This window comes from Carcharodon carcharias, chromosome 18 (assembly GCF_017639515.1).
Source record: "Carcharodon carcharias isolate sCarCar2 chromosome 18, sCarCar2.pri, whole genome shotgun sequence".
NCBI classification, from domain to species: domain Eukaryota; kingdom Metazoa; phylum Chordata; class Chondrichthyes; order Lamniformes; family Lamnidae; genus Carcharodon; species Carcharodon carcharias.
In genome coordinates, this window is record NC_054484.1 from 68,993,027 (window position 1) to 69,016,802 (window position 23,776).

A 23,776-nucleotide genomic window follows, 5' to 3' on the forward strand; every position below is an offset into this window, starting at 1 on the left:
TACAATTTTAAAGGGATGCAGGAAGAGAGAGGCCAGGAGGTTCAAATGCACAAATCTTTACAGCCGATGGGACAAACTAATAAAGTGCACAGGCTTTAGAAATAGAAGCAGAATACAAAAGCAAGGAAATTATGCTACACCTTTATAAATAATTGGCTTGGCCTCAGATGGAGTAAGTGTTCAATTCCAGATGCCACGCATTAGAAAAGGTGGGGAAATGGGATTAGAATAGTTAGGGTCTTGATGACTGGCGTGAACACAATGGGCCGAAGGGCTTCTTTCGATGCTGTAAAACCATATGACTCTATGTCAAGGCCTTGGAGTGGATGCAGTAAAGATTTATGATACCATGGTGAGGTACTTCAGTTACGTAGAGTGACTAAAGAAACTGGGAATGCTCCAAGGTAGAGAAGGTTAAGAATAAATGTAATAGCAGTATTCAAAATTATGAAGGGTTTTGACGGTTTGGCTTTATTTACTCTGTTTCTACTGGTGGTAAGTCAGTAACAAATAGATCCAAATTTAAGATAATTGGGAAAAGAATCAAAGGGAGATGAGGAGATTTTTTTTTAAAACAGTGAATTATGATCTGGAATGCACTGCCTGAAAGGATGATGGAGGAGGATTCATTATTAACTTTCATAAGGGAACCAGATACATACTTTAAAAGGAAACTTTGCTGGACTATGATGAAAGAGCAAAGAGTGCCAATAATTTGATTGCTCTTTAAAAAGGATTCGATGGGCTGAATAGCCGTCTTCTGTGCTACAAGATTTTATGCTTCCAAGCAGAGAGACCATAGGGAAAACAAGTTGCTCTGGAGGAAAGTTTGGCTTCATGTGGTTACTGTCCACTGAAATGACCCAATAAGTAACTCATTTCAAGGACAATTAGGGATGGGCAACAAATGCTGGTCTTGCCAGCAACCCACATCCCATCAAAGAATATAAAAAACTGTGCAAGGGGCAGGGAGGAAGCAGCAGAGGCAACTGAATGGGTCTCTCTTTGGTTAACAAAGAAGTCCTTGAACAACTCACACTTGTTGCTAGAGACAAGGGTGGAGGTAACATGAAAGAGACATTTAAAAAGATATTGGGTATGGGAGAAAAGGTTACTTTTGCTCTCGCCACTTATCCTGGAGTAGCAAGTGGCTTTGGCAGAGAGACTGACATTATTATACTCCAGTCAGAGCTTACAATGGATGGCCAATTATGCATCAGATAGGTTCAAATCTGTAGCCTTTAGGCTTAAGTGACTTCAGTACGACACCTTACAATTTCTTCCGCCTTTAGGCCTGTACTATCACCATTTGCATCCATGTTCAAATTCCCAACAAACAAACAGAGGATGAGAAGCAGAACACTAGCAGGAAGGAAAGAGAGAGGGAGAGAGAGAACATTACTTCAACAGTACAAAATACAGTTAATCTAATTCAGAAACTCTCCTGTAAAGAGGCTGATACTAAGACAGTAAAACAGCTGAATGAAAAACTAAACCATTGCTTCTCAGGCTACACAGATGGCATAAACAGTCTCTGTACAATATGTGGGTTAATCTAATAGCAAGTATTTGTGCCACAAGGAGATTCCAAATTATAAGTTCAAATAACATTGGTTAATCTAATTAATTACTTGACCATGAACAGAATGAAATTATAATTCTACATTTCAGCATGAAATACCATATTTGCTAAAAAAAAACTGCCTGGCTCTTTGTTTTTCACAAATACCTGACATGTTGCAGCACCATGTCCCCTGTGACTGACTTCAAGGATGGAAGAATTCTACCGTTCGTTATTTGTAGGAAATGTGTAAAGAGCAATTTCACTAGTGAAAATCTTCCTTTTGGTGACCATTTTCCCTACTGCCCAAAACTTACACCTTTGTGTGTGCCATGAATTGGAATTATGTCCTCAGAGGCGCCATTCGCTGCATAGGGATATTGGATATAGATTCAGTAGATGCCTTTAGGAGGGAATTGAAGAAAAAAATTGCAGAGTTATGGGGAAAGCAGAGGAGTAGAGCTAACTAGACTATTCTTCTAAAGAACTGGCACAGACTTGATGGGCCGAATGGCCTCCTGTGCTGTACTATTCTATGATTCAATGAATCGTCTTCATCTTTGGAGGTACCATTCTCATTCTCCTCAAAATCCATTTCCCCTTGCGAACTCCTTCTCCCTCCTACCAACTGCTCTCCTGTCTCTCGCCAACACCAAGACCAGAAATGGGAAAGCACAGGAAGATTCCAGCTGGTCCATCAAACCTGCCCTAAGCTCACCCACAAACTTCTTCATTCATCAGGTCTGATCCCCCTGTTTAATATCCTCACTCACAGCTCAGGCCATTTCAGTGCATTTATTAGCTGCGGCCCTGAGACAGACAGACTGTCTACCTGACACTCACCGGGCACCTCCTCTCCCTCCGACTCCGGCCCCGCCGCCATCTCTCCAGCACCGGCTTCCCAGGAGAGGGGAGTGGAGTGGGGGAGGAGAGGGGGGGGTGGGGTGGGGAGGTGTGCGGCTGCTGGGTGCCGACCCGGAAGTAAACAAACCCGTCTGCCATTGACAACCGAACAAACACCGGCCTCTGCAGCGGCAACCCGTGGCCACACTGCTGAACTGCAGCTGACCGCCAGCGCCGCTCGGTGGCCAGATCACAGAATTGAAAATTCCCACCTGATCTTCGTCTCTCTCTCTCTCTCTCTCTCTGCTCTCTAAGGAACTGCACCAGCAAAACCCATAAGGACCAACCACCAGCAACACAGAGAAGCGCCAGCATCAAGCAGTCGCCCTACAAATGATAATGCCTTTTCATATATGTTTTGACGGTTCACGTTTTTGTTGGGGAGGACAGTAAACTAAACTAAAAAGGCACAAATCAGAAAATCAAAAATTAAGGACAGTTTTTGGGAGTGGGTAGCAATGTCTCACAAGGTTTATAGGTCCACTTCTGTTTTCTATGTATACCAATGATTTGAATATAGACCTAGAGGGAGTGGTATGTAGATGACGTAAAAATGGAAGCTATAAATTAACTCTGTAGAAGACCAAAAGAAGCTGCAATTCACAACATAACAATGAATACATCCCTGTGGAGCAACCAAGGAGAGACAAAAAAGGACAAAGATATAAAGGAGACAAACTGCAGTTTGTTATGATCCCAGCTGTTTTACTACTGGACAAGTCAGATTCCAGAGCGGAACCTAGCTGGATAGATCCTAACATTTTTTTGAAACCATGGAGGAAAGTTACTGAACAAAGTCATAGGAGTCTGCTTATGTACTTTTAACACAAAGAATAAAACATTTATTAAGCAAGAAAAATGAACTATATTACACCAGACAGAAGGGTTGGAAAGTTCTCAATACGGACATGAATATGATTCAAATATTCACTATTTCTTCATCCCGCTATCTCCTTACAGACACACACAAATTAGAAAAGATAAAACAATTTACCACATCTGGTTTATACTCTAATATTGAGGGTAGGTATGCAGCACATGTGAATTAACAGGCAAACTGTGGCCAGACACACCTCGCTCCAAAATAAATGGCAGAGGTGACCAAAGCAGATTCCATGGATTTCTCAACAACCCACCCAGATGCTTGTCACTTGTCACATCGTGAGCCAACTGCTATCACTGAAGCTATGGGAAGGATTTTCAGGTCGGCGAGCAGAGACAGAGCCCACTTGCCTACATGTAAAATGACACAAGGTGACATCGGGTGGGCGTCCCAACGTCACTGCGCATCATTTAGATTTTCAGTTCAGCGGGCAAGCAGCCAAGTTGGCTGCACGCCCGCCAAACTGTCAAAGGCCTATTAAGACCTGTTAAAAACAAATTAAAACAGTTAAATGTGCTGCCCGTCCAACCTTAATGTTGGCAGGCAGGCAAAGAGCCCAGACAGCCTTCGCATTTTTTATGAAACCTCATCCACAGGCGGGATGAGGTGTCAAGAAGTGTTTTAAAATTCAATAAAAATTATTTAAAAATTCATTGACATGTCCCAACTCGTGTGACACTGTCACATGAGGGGGCAAATTTAAAAGTTTTTTATTCCTTTATTTAAATTTTTAAACTTTAAACCTTCAGCTCTATGTCTTTCTCATGAGGGTTTCCAATCTCTACAAACTCGCCTTGGAATTCTCTCCAAATGTCGCTCCCACTCAGGCAGCTTCAACAAGGATCCATGTCTAGAGTTTCAATCTTGCTGTCTGAGATTCCTTTCCCCTGGATCTTCGAGTACACTCACGCTTCACCTTCCAAACACATTTTCAGATCTTCGGCTGTGCCAAGCAGAACACCACTGCTCCAAAGGAGTACCTTTGCCCCTGCAACCTGCAGCACAGAGTCGCCAATCTTTGGCTGCACTCCCGGATCTTCTGGGCTCTTCTCAAGGTCACTTTGATTCAAGTCAGCTTTTTGTTTAACTTGGAGCCTTTTTCTGCACCTGTCATTTATCTTGACTCTATGGGATCTATCTCTGATCTTTGTCCCTGCCTGAGACTTCCTTCTTTGACGTTTTTCTGTCCCTCTTCCCTTGTCCTGCTCCGTGGGACACCTTTAGCACAATGGCACTCCAGTTCAGGTCACCTGACATGCTTTTTTATGCCATTTCACTTCTTTACTCCCTTTTCTTCTGTGCACATGCGCGGGGCCAGTTCTTGGCCTAAAGCTGGTAAAAGGCACCAACTGCACATTTGCACAGGGCTGGTACCTGGCTTAATGAAGGTGAAATCAATGAACTATGTACTCTAGTTTTGCAACAAGTTACAGCTGGTAGAGTGTCCTTTTCCAGGTGCTAACGCTCCATCAGAATCTCACTGTCAACTCCTTTCCCTAATTACCTCTTCTGTCCATTCAATTAACAACCCTCCTTACATTTGTATTTCCCAGACATAGCATCTCAATAACCGGGTTATGTAAAGATGATCTCCAATTGGAGAACTGCATTCAGTTTCGGTCCACCCTTCTCAGGAAGTGACCAAACAGAAGCTCCAGATAAGGGCAACATGGATGATCCCCATTCTAAGATCAATGAATTGTAAGATACTTGATACTTTACTGGATAGAGAGAGAATTAGAGAGAATCTGATCCAGATAGTTAAGATGATTAAAGCCAAGGCCCTCTTTAAAGGAGATAATGTCCTGTAACTCTGATGGCCCCCAAAATGGGTGCAGGGATGCGCCATGCACTACATTTGCATGTTGGAAGGGACATGCCATTCGTGCTAACTGTACAGCCTGGTCATTCAGGCCTGCAGCCTGCTCTACCCACATTAACTATTAACTGCACACCTGTAGGGCAGGCCAGAAATCAAGCATCGATGAAGTTTGAAGGCAGCCAGCACCTTTTAAAGGGGTGATGCATTCTTGCTGCACAAACCAAGAAAATCCTTCTGATTAAAAAAATGGCTGAAGGAGCCCATCCTAGCTGACTATCATTCAGAAGGATATTCTCATCAGCTCCTCTGTCTCGCCACTTGAACCATCTTTTGGGAATTTCCTCAGTGCTTTCCACTTTGTGGTAGGATTTTCATGTACCAACTATTCCTGTGCACTCTCCTCCCCCTTGTTTCCCACCCGGACATGCTGTGGTGTTCCACCTCGCCATCTGGTGGGAATTTGGGGTCCCAAATGCTCTTTATGCAGGAGTTCTCCCTTGTTCCATCAGGGAGCTGGCCCAGAGACTGTTACACGGAGCATTCATGTGCAACAGGCTTTTAAATAAATTCACAGGCTCAAAGGCTACCTGCAGCTTGGATAAATCCACTTTCTTTTTTTATATGGAGTATAAACGTTGCAGCCCCACTTCCACTACTTGTAGGGACTGCTCCTCAATTTCTGGCTGTACTTCAGTCCCATGATCCAGAATTTTGGCCACTTGACCTGGAGAGGGGAGTGGGCTAGCTGGCACACCTACTCATGAGTGGCTCCTGGGGCTGACAGGAATGGTTGAACTCAATAGTTAAATGCATTTAAGAGAAAGCCACACAAGTTCATAGCCACCTTCACAAGGGCAATTAAGGGTGAGCAACAATGCTGGCCTTGCCATTGACTCGCACATCCCATGAAAGAATTAACAAAAATATGAGGGAGAAGGGGACAGAGGGTTACAATGATAGATATACATGAGGAAAGACAGGAGGAGGCTCAAGTGGATATAAACACCGATATTCACTGGTTGGGCTGAACGGCCTGTCTCTGGTCTGTATATCTTATGTATGTGACAGGTACAAGCAACATGCAGACAAAGGAACCATCTATTCAGAGTATCTGTCTCTCTTCGCAGCTAGGTCCTCACCCTGGAGAGGGGTCATGTGATGCACACGGATACGCTTGAGGCTTTCCGTGACCAGTGGGCACCAGAGGAACTAACGTGCAAAAGCAAACCAAGCGATAACCGCAAACTAATAAAGTTTATTTTCCCAGTTTTAATTTATGGACCCAAATTGGCCATTTTTTGGTGGTGCCCCTTTAAAAAGGGGGTGTGATTGTTTATTAGATTCTGTTTGATCCATGGGGTGACTGATGTCACCAATCAAAACAGCAAGAAATGACAGATGGAATTAATGAGAGGGCATCAAGATTCTCTGATGCTGCCTTGGAGGCCTTGGTACAGGCAGTGGACAGAAGGAAGGCTAGCTTCTTCTCCAGAGACCATGCAACATGCATTTGAATTGAGACCTCAAATGAAGTTTGGGGCGACTGTGAATTTCCTTCTTGATAACAAATGTGAAAAATCAGCTTGAATGAAAGCGTTTGCAAAGTGCAAATTATTTTTACATTTGTAAACTTTATTTATCTGTAGCTCCAGTTATGAGATAACTCAGTTATTAGAAAGAACTATTAATTAGCACTTTTAATTGGATTCAAACACCGGAATCTGATATTTTAAAGACTCATATAATTTTTTTCCATAATCCATGGAACCTCTACATGTGCAGGAACATTTTAATATGCAAATTGTGTTGTACTACTGTGTTCTCAAAAAACAAATAATGGGTAAGGGGACATGGCTATCACTGAGTATGGAACGAATAGATAACGGCCTGGATTTTGCAGTTGGAATGATGAAGAAATTATCCCCATTTATCATTACCCTGTGAAACTGACAGCAACATGTTACGGAAATTCAGAATTTGGTGAATTTATTGACTCACTGATTCACTGCTGCTCTACAGGATGTGTTGTTTTCGTCCCCACAATGGCAATCTTTAGAAATCATTGAACTGATGAAAACTTCCCCTTTACACTGCAATATCACTGTTACTGACCCTGAAAAAGTTATTTCTTGTCAATAAGCTATAACTGAGATTTTAATAGTATACTAAGTCATAACTACTAATGAACAACTTCTCTGACCCCGGAAAACTAATTCCCTATTTGTGCAGTATCGAATCTTTCTATTATGATAAATATTCCAAGGTTTTTAATACAATAAAAATTATTTTTTCAGTTTACGCTATTTTAGCTTTTAATCTGTATGTCCCAACCTTAATTTAATGCCGTAAAATTTATTTTAAAAAAGTGAAGGATAATCTATGCATTGGGGGAAGAGGAGGGTGGGTGGCACAGTTAGCTCAGATGGCTAGGTAGCTAGCATATGTGTTAATAGTATATTGCTTATATTGTTTAGATATACAGGTGAAGAGAATTGTTTAAGTACTTTGAGCAAATATAAATAGAGGACAGCTGGGTGTGAGAGAGGAGAGGTATGAGACTGAACAAAGCCCATAAACTCTCTCAGTAAAGAAAATCTACATGCCTTGATTTTGACTTCACTAACTGGCTTGGATTCTATTAACAGTATGGTTCAGAATAATACCAACAGTGCAGGGTTCAATCCCCAATCTGGTTGAGGTAGACTGCCACCTCATCCTTCCCCACAGTAAAAGCAGGGCATACACTGTGGTTTGGCAATCCTCAAATAATTGAAGATGCTATCTAAAGAAGAAGAAGAATCAATATGTTTTACTTCCTAGTTTGGCTGTCTGTGAGAATTCTTAAATGTGATTGGCTGCTTGATAACTTCACTGCTGCTGGAAGATTGGAAGTCTCCTTGATTTGGAACCAGAATCAAACTAACGTCGGGAAGAGGGAAACACATGCCACAGAAATCACCAGGTCTTTGTGGGCAGCTTTCTTGGAGGTCAATGGTGATCACAGTCACTTCACTGCTGACTGTGAAATCCAGACTTTGTAATGAATGTCTACAGCAGAGATCAAGTCATTAGGGATGAAAACGACAACTGTTTAAATTTGTAAAATGACAAATAATAAAGATGGGAGGTATAAGGTTCCACTTATTTTTTTAAAACTTTCCCTGTGAATGGATTTACTCTGGATTACTTGGCATTTAGTGAGTTATTATTTCAGCATACTAATATGTTAAATCAGTTATTATTTGGTCCAAACACCATAGGGACAATTCCATGATCCCTTACTGATATCACCATTCTAGTTATCACCTTTTTTGATAGTCCCTCTCTCCTCATTAACTTCCCCTTTATGTCTTCAACATTGAACACTTGCTTCCCCTTCCTTCCATCATAAGGTTAGAAGTGGCGATGTTCGCTGATAATGTCCAGTACCATTCACAACCCCTTAGATACTGAAGCAGTCCATGTCCAAATGCAGCAAGACCTGGACAATATCCAGGTTTGGGCTGACAAGTGGCAAGTAATATTCGTGCCACATAAGTGCCAGGCAATGACTATCTCCAACAACAGAGAATCTAACCATCAGCCCTTGACATTCAATGGCATTATGATTGCTCAATCCCCCACTGTTAACATCCTATTGTTATCGTTGAACAGAAACTGAATTGGACTAGCCATATAAATACTGCAGCTATAAGAACAGGTCAGAGGCTAGGCTTTCTGCTGTGAGTAACTCACTTTCTGACTACCTAAAGTCTGTCCACCATCTACAAGGCACAAGTCAGGAACGTAATGGAATACTCTCCACTTGCCAGAATGAGTGCAGCTCCAACAACACTTAAGAAGCTTGACACCATCCAAGACAAAGCAGCCCACTTGATTGGTACCCCATCCACAAACATTCACTCCCTCCATCACCGACGTACAGAGACAGCAGTGTGTACCATCTACAAGATGCACTGCAGGAACTCACCAAATCTTCTTCAAGCCTCCTTAGACAGCATCTTCCAAACCCCCATGACCACTACCATCAAGAAGGGCAATCTTAGCAGACACATGGGAAGACCATCACCTGGAAGTTCCTCTCCAAGCAACTCACCATCCTGACTTGGAAATATATTGCCGTTCCTTCACTGTCGCTGGGTCAAAATCCTGGAACTCCCTCCCTTACAGCACTGTGGGTGTCCCTACACCACATAGAATGCAATGGTTCAAGAAGACAGCTTACCACCTCCTCCTCAAGGGCAATGGCTAATAAATGCTAACCTAGCCAGCGACACCCACATCCCATGAATGAATAGAAAAACACTGCGACCTCATGGCCCAGCATTTCCGTCACTCTAACATTACCATCAAGCCGGGGGATCAACACTGGTTCAATGAAGAGTACAGGAGGGCATGCAAAGAGAAGCACCAGATATACCTAAAAATGAGGTACCAACCTGGTGAAGCTACACACAGCACTACTTGCATGCCAAACAATGGAAGCAGCATGTGATAGACAGAGCTAAGCAATTCCCACAACCAACAGATCACATCTAAGCTCTGAAGCCTTGCCACATCCAGTCGTGAATGGTGGCGGACAGTTAAACGACTCATTGGGGGAGAAGGCTCCACAAATATCCCCATCCTCAATGATAGGGAAGCCCAGAACAGCAGTGCAAAAGATAAGGCTGAAGTATTTGCTATAATCTTCAGCCAGAAGTGCCAAGTGGATGATCCATCTCAGCCTCATCTGGAGATCCCCAGCATCACAGATGCCAGTCTTCACCCAATACAATAAACTCCACATGATATCAAGAAATGGCTGAAGACACTTGATACTGCAAATGCTATGGGCCCTGACAACATTACGGGAATAGTACTATAGACTTGCTGGAGTACTGTGCTCCAAACTAGCTGCACCCCTGACCAAGCTGTTCCGGCACAGCCACAACACTAATATCTACCCACAATGTGGAACATTGCCCAGGTATGTTCTGCCCATAAAAAGCAGGACAAATCCAACCCAGCCAATTACCACAACATCAGTCTACTCTTTATTCTCAGAAAAGTGATGGAAGGGGTCAATGACAGTATTATCAAGTGGCACTTACTCAGTAATAACCTGCTCACTAATGCTTAGTTTGGATTGCACCAGGGCCAGTCAGCTCCTGACCTCATTACAGCCTTGAGCCAAGCATGGACAAAAGAGGTGAACTCAAGAGATGAGTGACTCCCCTTGACATCAAGACAGCTTTTGTCCAAGTGTAACATCAAGGAACTCTAGCAAAACTGAAGTCAAAGGGAACATTCTCCATTGGTTGGAGTCATACCTAGCACAAAGGAAGATGGTTGTGGTTGTTGGAGGTCAATCATCTCAGCCTCAGGACATCACTGCAGGAGTTCCTCAGGATAGTGTCCTCGGCCCAACCATCTTCAGCTGCTTCATCAATGTCTACCCTCCCATCATAAGGTCTGAAGTGGGGATGTTCGCTGATAATTGCATAATGTTCAGCACTATTCGCGACTCCTCAGATACTGAAACAGTCCATGCCCATATGTAGCAAGACCTGGACAATATCCAGGCTTGAGCTGATAAGTGGCAAGAAACATTCATGCCACACAAGTGCCTGGTAATGACCATCTCCAACAACAGAGAATTCAGCCATTGCCCTTTGACATTCAGTGGCATTACCATCACCGAATCCCCCACTATCAACATCCTGGGGATTACCATTGACCAGAAACTGAACTGGGCTAGCCATATAAATACTGTGGCTACAAGAATAGGTCAGAGTCTGGGAATTCTGCAGTGAGTCACTCACCTCCTGACTCCCCAAAGCCTGTCCACCATCTACAAGGCTCACATCAGGAGTGTGATAGAATAATCTCCATTTGTCTGGATGAGTGCAGCTCCAACAATACTCAAGAAGCACCATCCAGGACAAACCAGCCCGGTTGATCAGCACCCCATCCACCACCTTAAAAATTCACCTGCTCCGCCACCGATGCACAGTGGCAGCAGTGTGTATCATCTACAAAATGCATTGTAGCAACTCACCAAGGTTCCTTTGACAGCACCTTCCAAACACACTACCCCTAAAAGGACAAGGGCAGCAGATGCATGGGAACACCATCACCTGAAAATTCCCCTCCAAGCCATACACCATCCTGACTTGGAAATATATCGCTGTTCCTTCACTGCTGCTGGGGTAAAATCCTGAAACTCCCCTCCTAACAGCACTGTGGGTGTACCGACACTACATGGACTGCAGCAGTTCAAGAAGGCAGCTCATCACCATCTTCTCAAGGGCAACTAAGGATGGGCAATAAGCAATGCCCACATCCTGTAAATGAATACATTTTTAAAAAATGTAACATTTAATTGGTTGTGTTAATTGCTTGGACATAATAGTCATTGAATGTATTAAAACCCCTTGATTTCTTGTCCATATAAAATTTCAACTGCCATTGTTTCTTCTCCCACTTGCATCTATTGCGTAACTTATATTTTGGTTCCTTTCGTTATTAATTTAAATTAGGAATACTAGGATTTTCAAAACCACTCCAGGGCACGTAACTCACAACTCCACCGCAACCTGACATAATTCTTGTAACAAGTACCTGCCTTCTACTTTCAGCCAATTTGCTACCCACTTCTAAGATCTATTTTGCACCCCACTATTTTAAATGTGTCTAGTAGCCTTTCATCGGTTACTAATTGTTGGATGTTTTATTTGTGTCAAGGCATCATGTTATAGGATTGCTCATAGTCCACTTGGAATACTCCTTCCTCAAAAAAAACAACCAGGTTGATCAACCAGGATTTTCCCCCTGAATCAGTAGTGTCTGCTGTTTTGCTAATACAGAGGCAATCCTTAAATTCATTTCGGATCAGAGAAAAGCTCAGTAGCCCTATCATACATAGCCAGTCAAAATGACAAAAGTTAACTAGTTAACTTTGCAGGATGGTGCTCCATGAATATCTCCATCCACAACTGTGATGGAACTCAGCATGTGACTGCAGGAGACAAGGGGAAAATGTTTTCAATCGTAATTGCTAAGTGGGTAGTCCTCATTAATCTCCACTCCACCATCATAGATAACAGGCAATTCAATTTACACTATATGACATTAAGGTTTTGGTGCAGGTTTTATGGTAAGTCCATTACTAATAAACACAACACTTTAGCTTGAAAGAGGTCTCAATGAACACAACCTCAATGAACACAACAGATTGATTCAAACCAAAATATACTCTCATCACTTTTTTGAATAAAAAGCAAAACATTGCAGAGGCTGGAAACACAGCAGACCAGCCAGCATCTGTGGAGAGAACAGATAAGAAAATATTGCAGATATATCACCCTTCAGCAGATGAAGGGTTAACTTGTCCATAGACCTGATGAGTGTTTCCAGCATTTATTGTTTTTGGTCGGATATTATGCAAATAGTACATGACCATGTATATACCCGCTCAGCTCTAACAACACGCATGTTTTTACGCCTTAAACATGGAAAGGCGCCCCCGGGTGCTTCACTGACTTTACATTCAGCCCAGGTGACTTTAGCCTCTTCTTCTGCAGCTGTCTGCCCTCGGCCACTTGCTACGTCACTGACGTCTGGTTGCCGTTTTCATTGCATCAGCTACTGGGTCAGATGAAGCATAAAACTCAGCTAGAGGGGGGTAAAGATCACCCACAATACTTAAAGCCAGGTGGGAGTTGGAGTATTATTGGGTGCTGCTCAGTTCACAATCCAAATCAGAAATGATGAGCTTCACTTTAAGGAACCTTCTGGGACGCACGGTTTCATTGAGCAACAAATGCTCTGTGCGCTCATTCCGGTGAGTTTATTTAAATCCAAATGTAAAGGGAGAATTAATCCAGGAATACATTAGGAATGTGGAAGTCGTGTCTGAACTCGCTCCTTCTTCTTTTACTACCCCACCCCAAGTTAGGTATTCTTATCCATACGGTGCCCACTTAATACAATTGTGTTCATCTTATTTTAAATTTGAGATTTTTATATCGCGATGATTGTAATGAAATCTCTTTCATGGGTATTGGATCGGAGCAGGCACAGGCTGCAGAGTTTCAGCAGCGTGCGAGGCGTTAGCAGCACTCCAGCTTTTTAAAGGAGGCCACAGGCCACTATCCAATTACAAAAAATGGAAACAAAATGGTCATTGTTCATTAAGAGAGTCATAACTTTCAAATTAAACCGTAAGATGCACTTACATTGCAAGCAAAAGTTTATGCAAGGGCCACAGTCTAGTTAAAAGTATTGAGAAATCTTATTTTCCCCCAAAACACAGCTTTGAATTGTTTACAATAATGTTTATAATCCTCCCTGTGGCAGAAATCACAAGTGATTTTAATACTTTTACTTCCCAGGGTCAGGTTAGGTTTAGGGATGAAATTTGGTGCAGAACGGGTGATAACGATGTGACGGCCTGTTTTACATTGTGGCTGACATTGCCGAAAACCGATTTCATCCTTGTATCTTTTAAAACACCCCATGGGATTGGGTTACATATTGATTGAAGTTTGCTCTGTCAGCGCAAACCAGCAGAAACTGGTTTCGCCAGTGCGGTTTGCCACATAACCAGCCCCCCCAAAAATAGAGGAACTTAAGGGCAAGTTATATCGGGAGTAAATCAAGTTCTTGCGTTTTTTAATCCTGATTTATAAAACATCACAATACACTGGAAGTCGACCCTGCCCCCACAACTGGTCACGCCCCCGGTTCAAAGTAATGAACTGGGCGAGTGCTCCGCCGATCGCAACCATTCCGAGGCTCTTAAAATTAAGCTATTTTTGGGTGCAGTTTTATGTTATATGTCAGTTTTAGAAGTTTTTAAACATTTTATAATTTAAGAAACTGACTATAGTTCACCAATGAAACAATTAACTGGTTCAGCGTAGTTTTTTGAAACTATTTACAATCGCGTTACCCGCTAGACAGTTTTAGTGAAGATACTACTTTTGTGATTCAAAAGCAGAATTCTGCAGATGCTGGAAATCTGAAATAAGGGCAAAAAAATAGTTGAAAAAACTCAGCAGGTCAGACAGCATCTGTGGAGAGAAACAAGAGTTTGTTTGTTTTGTTCAGAACTGAACAAAGATAGAAATGTTAGAGTTTTTCAGCCGGTGGAAGTGGGGAGGGGGCAGGAAGAGCAAAAGAGAAGCTCTGTGATCGGGTGGAGACCAGGGGCGATTGAATAACAAAAGATTTCATGATGCAACAACCGGAGTGGTTCAGTTCGGATGAAAGGTCGTCGACCTGAAGCATTAGCTCTTTTTCTCCACAGATGATTCCTAACAGGCTGAGTTTTTCTAGCTTTGTTTTGTGATACTCCACCATAACCGAATTAATAAAACTTCACCAGCTACCACTTAAATCTATTCATGAATATTTTCTAATGCAAGGTGGAAAAAGCAAAAACAATTATCTTCCATTGCACTGTCTTCTATTTGCTGCTTCATGGAAGATTTGTTTGTTTGATTATGCAAATGAGTGAAATGGAAACTTAAACTGTAATTTCACTTTTGGTAAACAATGCAACTTTTAATGTAATTTGTGGCCAAAGCAGAAACTCCCCATTATAAAATGATTTTTTTTCTGGGTCTAGTTCCTAATTAAAATTGCACTCAAAAGTCTACAGGGCAACCAGAAAGTTGCCGGGCGGGGGTCGATGTAGATTAACCAGTTATGTTTGATTTCCTTCTGTTTGAAAATGACACCCTCGTTGCCAAATCATTTTTATTTAAAAGGCAATTAAAATCAATGTATGAGGGAAAATACCTGGCGTCATGTGACTGAAGCGTAGCGAAAAAGTCTTGAAAGTGCTCTTGCAGTTTAGGCATTACCTGATGATCACTAGCAGTTGAGTTTTTTAATTAAATAGTTGGCTGGGATTTTTGAGGCACATTAGAACCAAAGTACATTGTACCCTGGATACTAACTGTGCCCCTTTTGAAAATTTATAGTTTTATTTACAACAAGAGATCAAGTAACCAAGGAACTATCTGTCATGTCCATAGTGCATTCACATTTTAAACTGAACTTGTCATTGTCAATCAATTCAATAAGTCAAATTGTTGGGGTTTTGGTGCCTTTGTTTCATATTGTACTGAGGCCCTATAAGTCTTTATTCTGGTTCTGTTTATGGCCATTGTAATGACTTTGTGGAAATGTAATTGGGGAGAAAAAATTGAGACAAAAATGAAAATGCTAAATTACATGGGTCCATTAAATTTATATGCTGTCTTTAAAATTTATGAGGGCCTTAATAGAGTGGATAGGAAGGACTTTTTTCTGTTATGAGAGATCAAGAACCAAGGGTGCATAGCTTTAAAGTAATTGGTGGAAAGATTAGAGAGGAATTGAGAATTATTTTTCACCGAGAAGGTGGTGGGGAACTGGAACTCACTGCCTGAAAGGATAATAGAGGCAGAAACCCTCATCACATTTAAACAATTCTTAGATATACACCTGAAGTGCTGCAATCCACAGGACTACAGGCCAAGAACTGGATGGTGGGATTAGACTTTGTCCTCCATGCCAGCATAAAATGGGCTGAATAGCCTCCGACTGTGCCATAAATCTTTCTAATGCTAACCTGTCTTTTACTCCTCTACAGATCCATTTCACCTGCTGTCTATTAATAGCATTTTCTGCTTCTATAATGAAGTGTGGTTTGTTTTTGAATAACTTTGAAACAAAAACTGTTCTCTGCTCACATTATGGCAAAAGATAAATCCAGGTTTGTTTTAGCACATTAAAATATAACTGAATTTAACATAGTTTGTTATGTTCTGATTGCAGATGTGGACAAGTTATGCTAGGTGCTTCTGTCCTAAAAGGTCGTCACCTGTTAACTCTCAAGGATTTTAATGGTGAAGAAATAAAGCAACTATTGTGGACAGCAGCTGATCTGAAAATGAGAATAAAAGAGAAGGGTGAGGTAAATGACGGGATCATAACACCAGTAACACTGGAAATTTCTTTAATATCTAGATTCCTTAAGGCCTTCTGTCCTTTTTGAGCATTTTTCTCTCTTTTTCTCTTTCTTTCCAATGGTGCCGGTCAGGCATATTTCCTACTCCAGTCAGGCCATGGAACAGAATTTAGAGCAGTAGGTGATTGATCAGGTTTGAATCAGGTTTTATTCTACTCTCCAATAGGCCAGCTTCTGGATTTGGTCAAGAAAAAGAAGTTCAAGTGAAAGGAAGTCCAAAAAATTGACTTGGGACTTAATTGCCCATGATACCTTGAGCTTTAGGAACAGCTGCCCTCATAAATGAAATCAGTTCCTGCTGCCCACTCCAGCACATTTCAATGCGGAGGTCAAAACTGCGAAATCTTAGCTGAATCTGAACTGAGGAGTGCAGGAGGGCATGCCAGGAGCAGCACCAGGCATACCTAAAAATGAGGTGTCAACCTGGTGAAGCTATAACACAGGGCTACTTGCATGCCAAACAGCAGAAGCAGTAAGTGATAGAGCTAAGCGATCCCACAGCCAACGGATCAGATCTAAGCTCGGCAGTCCTGCCACATCCAGTCGTGACTGATGGTGGAAAATTAAACAACTCACTGGAGGAGGCAGCTCCACAAATATCCGCATCCTCAATGATGGAGGAGCCCAGCACAGCAGTGCACAAGTTAAGGCTGGAGAATAAGCTACAATCTTCAGCCTGAAATGCCGAGTGGATGATCCATCTCGGCCTCCTCCAGAGGTCCCCAGCATCACAGATGCCAGTCTTTAGCCAATATGATTCACTCCACATGATATGAAGAAATGGCTGAAGGCACTGGATACTGCAAAGGCTATGGGCCGTGACAACGTTCCAGCAATAGTACTGAAAAGTTGTGCTCCAGAGCTTGCTGCGCCCCTAGCCAACCTGTTCCAGTACAGCTAAACACTGGCGTCTACCCTGCTATGTGGAAAATTATCTAGCTATGTCCTGTACACAAAAAGCAGGACAAATTCAACCCAGCCAATTACCACCCCAACAGTCTGCTTTCGATCATCAGTAAAGTAATGGAAGGGGTCATCAACACTGCTATCAAGCGGCACTTGCTTAGCAATAACCTGCTTACTGATGCCCAGCTTGGATTCCGCCAGTCACTCAGCCCCCGACCTCATTACAGCCTTGGTTCAAACGTGGAAAAAAGAGCTGAACTCCCAAGATGAGGTGAGAGTGACTGCCCTTGACATCAAGGCAGCATTTGACCAAGTGTGGCATCAAGGAGCCCTAGCAAAACTGGAGTCAATGGGAATCAGGGGGAAAACACTCCACTGGTTGGAGTCTTACCTAGCACAAAGGAAGATGGATGTGGTTGTTGGAGGTTAGTCATCTCAGTTCCAGGACATCACTGCAGGAGTTCCTCAGGGTAGTGTCCTAGGCCCAACTATCTTCAGCTGCTTCATCAATGACCTTCCTTCCATCATAAGGTCAGAAGTGGGGATGTTCACTGAATATGTTCAGCACCAAGGTGCGACTCCTCAGATACTGAAGCAGTCTATGTCCAAATGCAGCAAGACCTGGAAAATATACAGGCTCAGGCTAACAAGTGGCAAGTAACATTTGCATCACACAAGTGTCAGGCAATGACCATCTCCAACCAGAGAGAATCCAACCATCGCCCCTTGATGTTCAATGGCATTACCATTACTGAATCCCCCACCATCAGCATCCTGAGTGTTACCATTGACCAGGAACTGAACTGGACTTGTCATATAAATACTGTGGCTAGGAAACATGTGACAAGTAATGTGCCTCCTGACTCCTCAAAGCCTGTCCACCATCTACAAGGCACAAGTCAAGAATGTGAGGGAATATTCCCCACTAGCCTGGATGAGTGCAGCCCCTGCAACACTGAAGAAGCTGGACACCGTCCAGGACAAAGCAGTCTGCTTGATTGGCACCACATCCACAAACATTCACTCCCTCCACCACCAAAGCACAGTAGCAGCAGTGTGTACTATCTACAAGATGCACTGCAGGAATTCACCAATGCTCCTTAGACAGCACTTTCTAAACCTACAACCATTGTCACCTAGAAGGACAAGGCAACAGATAGATAGGAACACCACCACCTGGAAGTTCCCCTCCAAGTCACTCACCTTCCTGACTTGGAAATATATCGCCGTTCCTTCACTGTCACTGGGTGAAAATCCTGGAACTCCATTTCCTAACAGCACTGTGGGTGTACCTACACCACATGGACTGCAGTGGTTCAAGAAGGCAGCTCACCATCACCTTCTCAAGGGCAATTAGGGATGGGCAATAAATGCTGGCCCAGTTAGCGAAGCCCACATCCCGTGAATGAATGAGAAAAAACTGAAATAACTTGGATTTAACTCCATATGGATTTTTCGAACTTTGGGTAGCACTGTTCCAGGTGAGTGCACTGCTGGACCATGTAACACATAACCCCTGAACTATTGTAAAGTTTGAGTGGAGTTCCTCTCTCACTTTCACCCTTTCCCACTCAAGGAGTTTTGGGGCCTTTGAGTCCAGTAATTATTGATGAAATGTTTGTTGATGTTTCTATTATGGAGATCATTTGGTTATAGCAAAGTTTCTAATCTTGTTTTGCCTTTGCTCCCCTACTTTGTGTGTTACAACAGATACTGCCTTTACTTCAAGGCAAATCTATTGCCATGATATTTGAAAAAAGGAGCACCAGAACAAGAATTTCTACAGAAACAGGTGTGAGGTTTCTTTCCAAATATTGTGTACATATGACAGTAGATCTTCTCTAGTTGCACAAGTTGGTAGTTTTTCTCATTTAAAGAAAAGCAAATTGTATGTTAGCTTTTGTTACATAGGGATTAGAATATAAAAATAAAGAAGTCTTGCCACAGTTATACAGGGCATTGGTGAGGTCACAACTGGAATACTGTGTGCAGTTTGGCCTCCTTACCTAAGAAAAGGCATACCTACCCTAGAGGCAGTGTAACGAAGGTTCACTAGACTTGTTCCTAGATGTAAGGATTGTCCTGTGAGGAGACAGAGTAGAGTAGGCTTTTATTTCCTCAATTTTTGAAGAATGAGGGGTGATCTGATTAAAACCATATAAAAATTTTAAGGGGCTTGAGATGCCGGGAAAATGTTTCCCTGGCTGGAGAATCTAGAACATGTGGTTGCAATCTCAGAATAAGGGATCAGGCATTTAGGATGGTGAGAAATTTCTTCACACAAAAGATTCTGAAACTTTTGGAATTCTCTACCCCTGAGAGCTGTGGACATTCAGTTATCGAGTATATTCAAGACGAAGTTCAATAAATATTTGGGTATTAAGGGGTATAGGGATTAAGTCGCAAGGTGGAGTTGAGGCAAAAGATCAGTCATGATCTTGTTGGATGGTGAAGGCAATTTGAAGGGCCAAATGGCCTACTCAATGTTCTTATGAAATACATAGGTGAAGGTCCAGGATACCAATAATAATATAAAGAGGAACTTGCTTAATACAATCATTCAAGTAAAAATAATGGCTTTAACATAGAAGAAATGGAAATTTGAGATTGAGTATCAAAACTCTTATTACTTCCCAGTAGTAAAAAAGATAAAGTCTGAGATTGTGAACCATTTAACTTGTTACAACAGAATCAATGAATACTAGATGGCATAAGTAGATTGGAAACAAGCTAACATGGCGCCCTTTTTAAAGAGGTTGACAAACTGATCCAGGCACTGCAGATCCATTATCAGGAATTCCTTGCAAAAGGCCACTAGTTAAGCTTAAAACACTATGGACTCGCTAAAACCTGACAAATAAAAAATTGTTGAAGGATGGGAAGCAAGCAGTACTTGTTTAGAGAAGTTGCATCAAAGTTGAATCAACTACTGAGTTGGGCACACAGAAGGACCACTACTATTTTTAGATAATATCAAACTAGATAGGCCAATTGAATCTGAGGAGACAGCTTGGGGGCTACAAAATATGTAAGTGGGAAAATTGATGACATAAACATAATTACAAGGTAGTCTTGTGGTGCAGTGGGTAATGTCCCTGTCTCTGAGCCAGAAGCTCCAGGTTTGAGTCCCACCCCTGGACTCAATGGCCAAGATAGGAATTTTCATAATGCAGCCAAGCAGGTTAAGTATCAATCTGCAAATCCTTCCAACACAATGGCAGGCTGTAAGAGTGAGAGAGATTCCTGGTCAGCCATGTGATGGAAAGAATGTTGGAGCCTCTACCATCACTATCCATAACTCCAGACTACAACATGCATGTAAAAATGCATGTTGCCACAGCAACTTGGACTGGCTGAGTGAACTGTAACACCAGATGCAAACATAATTACAAATGTTTTTATTTCACATAGAGCAAGATGAGTGGCATGAGTACGTCAAGAAAAAATCCTGTCTAAGGATAAAATTTGGTCTCATCAAACTTTTTTTTAGAATCCTCTTAATAATTGTACATATTTAATCCCTTGCAAAGCTCAGTGCACATCGTTTTGCCACTTTGCTATTCATTTTGGCTCTAGAAATAGCTCAGCTGACCATTTTTTTTCTATAGAAACAATAAAACTGCATATTTAGAATCTGCAGAATTTTTAGTTGAGTGAACTCTGGACATTTTTTTGTTGCAAGCTTTAAAAGCTACAATATATGTGCAGTCTCCAAATGAAAGAACTTTATTCACCACATCAAGACAGTCCTCAACATGTTATAATCAGTAACAAAATAATTACATTTTAAAAAGCAACTCTAAAACCATCTAATCCATCACCTTGCAACATTATTTGTCTATTTCACAAAGGTGAATGACTCTCTGGATAAACAATTAAATCATTTACTTTCTTATCAATTAATGAGTCAGCAAAAGAATGACAAATACTAACAGCACAGTAAATGTAAAAGACCAGACAATTCAAAAATTGTAGTAAAACTCCTGATGCACATACTTAAAATTGTTTTTCAAGATTAACTGAAGTAAAAATATTTTGAAATGTATCTCAACTACCATCCAAAAGTCCTGCATCTTGTGTGTGTCTGAAAGTGTTATAACTTTGAAGTTGGAAGTTTGCCCATAGGCATCCATAGAAAATAAAGAAAAAAGTCAAACTTCCAAGGAAAAGAGAAATTTCATTCATAGAGCCTTTCATATCTGAATATTTTTACATTTTGTAAATTATTTTTGGAGAATAGCCCGTAAGATGCAAATACAATAATCATGCAGAATTTTAATCTTAATAGACTGATCAAATTGGTGAAAGTTTCCCAGTGCAACACATTGTGGGACCAACCAGGGAAATGATTACATTACATCTTATTTTCTGCAATATGACAGGGTTAATTAGTAATGTCATAGTGTGATCATATGATAGAATTTCACATTGAGTTTGAGAGTGGCGTAGATAAATTAAACTGGAGCAAAATGAAAATAATAGGTATGAAGGATAAGTAAGCTAAGATGCATTGGGAAATTTAGTTTGAAAGGTATGACGGTAAATGAGCAATTACAAATATTTAAAGAAATATTTCATATTTCTCAATATAGATTTGTTGAGAATTAAAATCTCCACCGGAAAAGAGGTCTATCTATGGTGACCAAAAGAGGTTAAAGGTAGTATTAGATTGTCAATAAGAGTAGTAAGGGTTGGGAGAGCAAAGGATGCTCAAAAATTGTTAAAGATGGATATAGTATATTTGGATTTTAAAAGTCATTCGATAAGGAAAGGTTATTGCACAAGAAACAGGCTCATGGGGAAACATATTAGCGTGAATAGAGGATTGGCTAAAGGAGAGGTTATTGCACAAGAAACAGGCTCATGGGGAAACATATTAGCATGGATAGAGGATTGGCTAAAGGATAGAAAACAGAGTGTAGGAATAAGTCATTTTCAGGATACCGGTAAAGTGCTGCAAGGATTAATGCTTGGACCTCAGTTATTTACAGTCTATATATTAGTGACTTAGATGAAATAACTGAGTGAAATACACCTAGGTTTGCTGATATAAAGTTGTGAGGAGTTGGGGGAGGGGGAGTGGGGGAGAGGAGGGGGGGTGGGGGAGGAGGGAGGGGGCGGGGGGGGGTGGGGGGTGGGATGGGGTGGTGGGGGGTGTTGGGGGGTGGGGTGGGGGCGGGGGGGTGGGGGGTGGGATGGGGTGGTGGGGGGTGTTGGGGGGTGGGGTGGTGGGGGGGGTTGGGTGGTTGGGTGGGGGGGGTGGTTGGGGGGTGGGGGGCATTGGGGTGGTGTGGTGGTGGGGGGGGGTGGGGGGGGGTTGGGGTGGTGTGGTGGTGGGGGGGGGTGGTGTGGTGGGGGGGGGTTGGGGTGGTGTGGTGGGGGGGGGTGGGGGGGTTGGGTGGGGGGGGTTGGGTGGGGGGTGGGGGTGGGGGAGGTTGTGGTGGGGGGGGTTGGGGGGTTGGTTGGGTGGGGTGGGGGGGCGGGGGGGGGTGGGGGTGGGGGAGGTTGGGGTGGGGTGGTGGGGGGGGTTGGGGGGGTTGGGTGGGGTGGTGGGGGGTTGGGGGTTGGGAGATGGGGTGGTGGGGGGTTCGGGGTTGGGAGATGGGGTGGTGGGGGGTTGGGGGTTGGGGTGTTGGGGGGTGGGGTGGTGGGGGGTTGGGTGGTGGGGCGGGGAGGGGTGGGGGAGAGGGGATGGTGGTGGTGGTGGTGGTGGTGGGGGGCGTGGTTGGGGGGGTGGGGGGTGTGGTTGGGGGGTTGGGTGGTGGGGTGGTGGGGGGGGAGTTGTGGTGTGGTGGTGGGTTGGGGGGTTGGGTGGTGGGGGGGGGCGGGGGGTGGTGGTGTGGGTGTGGGGGGGGTTGGGGGTGGTGGTGGTGGGGGGGGTTGGGATGGGGGGGTTTGGGGGGGCTGGTGCCGGGGGGGGTGTGTGCCCAATTCTTCCCTCTGCCTTGCCATTTTGCCACCGCTGGGAAAGTTGGCGGATCGGTTGCAAACTGGGAAGCCAATTAAGCCACTTAAATGACCAACTAAAGGTCACTTCTTGCCTCTACGGACATTTTGCCCACAGAATGTTGTGGGGTCTCCATGTGGAGAGACTGCCAGGTAGCTTCCAGTAGGTTCTGAGGCAGGGTTGGCGGGGGTTGCATCCTGTTTTATGGGCATTCTATGACCCAAGGGTGGCAATGGCCAGCCTTGTGCTAATGGCACCACCTCCATTGTCAGGGCCTGTTTGTCTGGCCCAGGTCTTCGCCCAAGGATGCTGAATTGGGCTGGGAGCTCCTGGGGGCAGGTCTTAATTGGATGGTGCTCCCAGCAGCAGCCTCTTAATTGGCTGCCGGTGGCAATATGCTTCCCCAGGTCCTGACACCAGCCAAGGCAGCTTTCAGCTCCAGCACTGAGACTTCTGCCATTCCCAGAAAATTCAGCCCAAGGAGTCTACAAAGGGATAGAGACATGTTAAGTCAGTGGGCAAGAACGTTACATGTGGTGAAATATGAGGCTATGTATCTTGACAGGAAGAATCAAAAAACATTAGTTTTAACTACTGGGAAACTATTAAATGTAGGATTTGAGAAGGATTTGGCTGTTCTTGTATAGGAAACTCAACAATTAACATGAAGGTACAGCATTTATTCAGGAAGACAGATGGTGTGTTATTGCAAGGGACTTTGGAGCACACATGTAAGGAAGTCTTGCTGCAAT

At 43.0% G+C, this 23,776-nt stretch overlaps 2 protein-coding genes across 2 annotated transcripts in view; one reads left to right on the forward strand and one right to left on the reverse strand.

Moving 5' to 3' along the window:
* The window catches only part of rpgra (retinitis pigmentosa GTPase regulator a), a 132,056-nt gene extending 129,595 nt beyond the window's left edge, over positions 1-2,461 (reverse strand). The window contains exon 1 of the mRNA XM_041211145.1: positions 2,405-2,461. Within this exon, the coding sequence (XP_041067079.1) occupies positions 2,405-2,444 (40 nt within the window). The 5' untranslated portion in view covers positions 2,445-2,461. The remainder of the gene's footprint in view (positions 1-2,404) is intronic.
* A 10,266-nt stretch (positions 2,462-12,727) lies between these two features.
* Positions 12,728-23,776, forward strand: part of otc (ornithine transcarbamylase) — a 59,379-nt gene continuing 48,330 nt past the window's right edge. Inside the window, exons 1-3 of the mRNA XM_041211464.1 lie at positions 12,728-12,994; positions 15,979-16,117; positions 18,788-18,869. Coding sequence (XP_041067398.1) covers positions 12,918-12,994; positions 15,979-16,117; positions 18,788-18,869 — 298 coding nt within the window. The 5' untranslated portion in view covers positions 12,728-12,917. The remainder of the gene's footprint in view (positions 12,995-15,978; positions 16,118-18,787; positions 18,870-23,776) is intronic.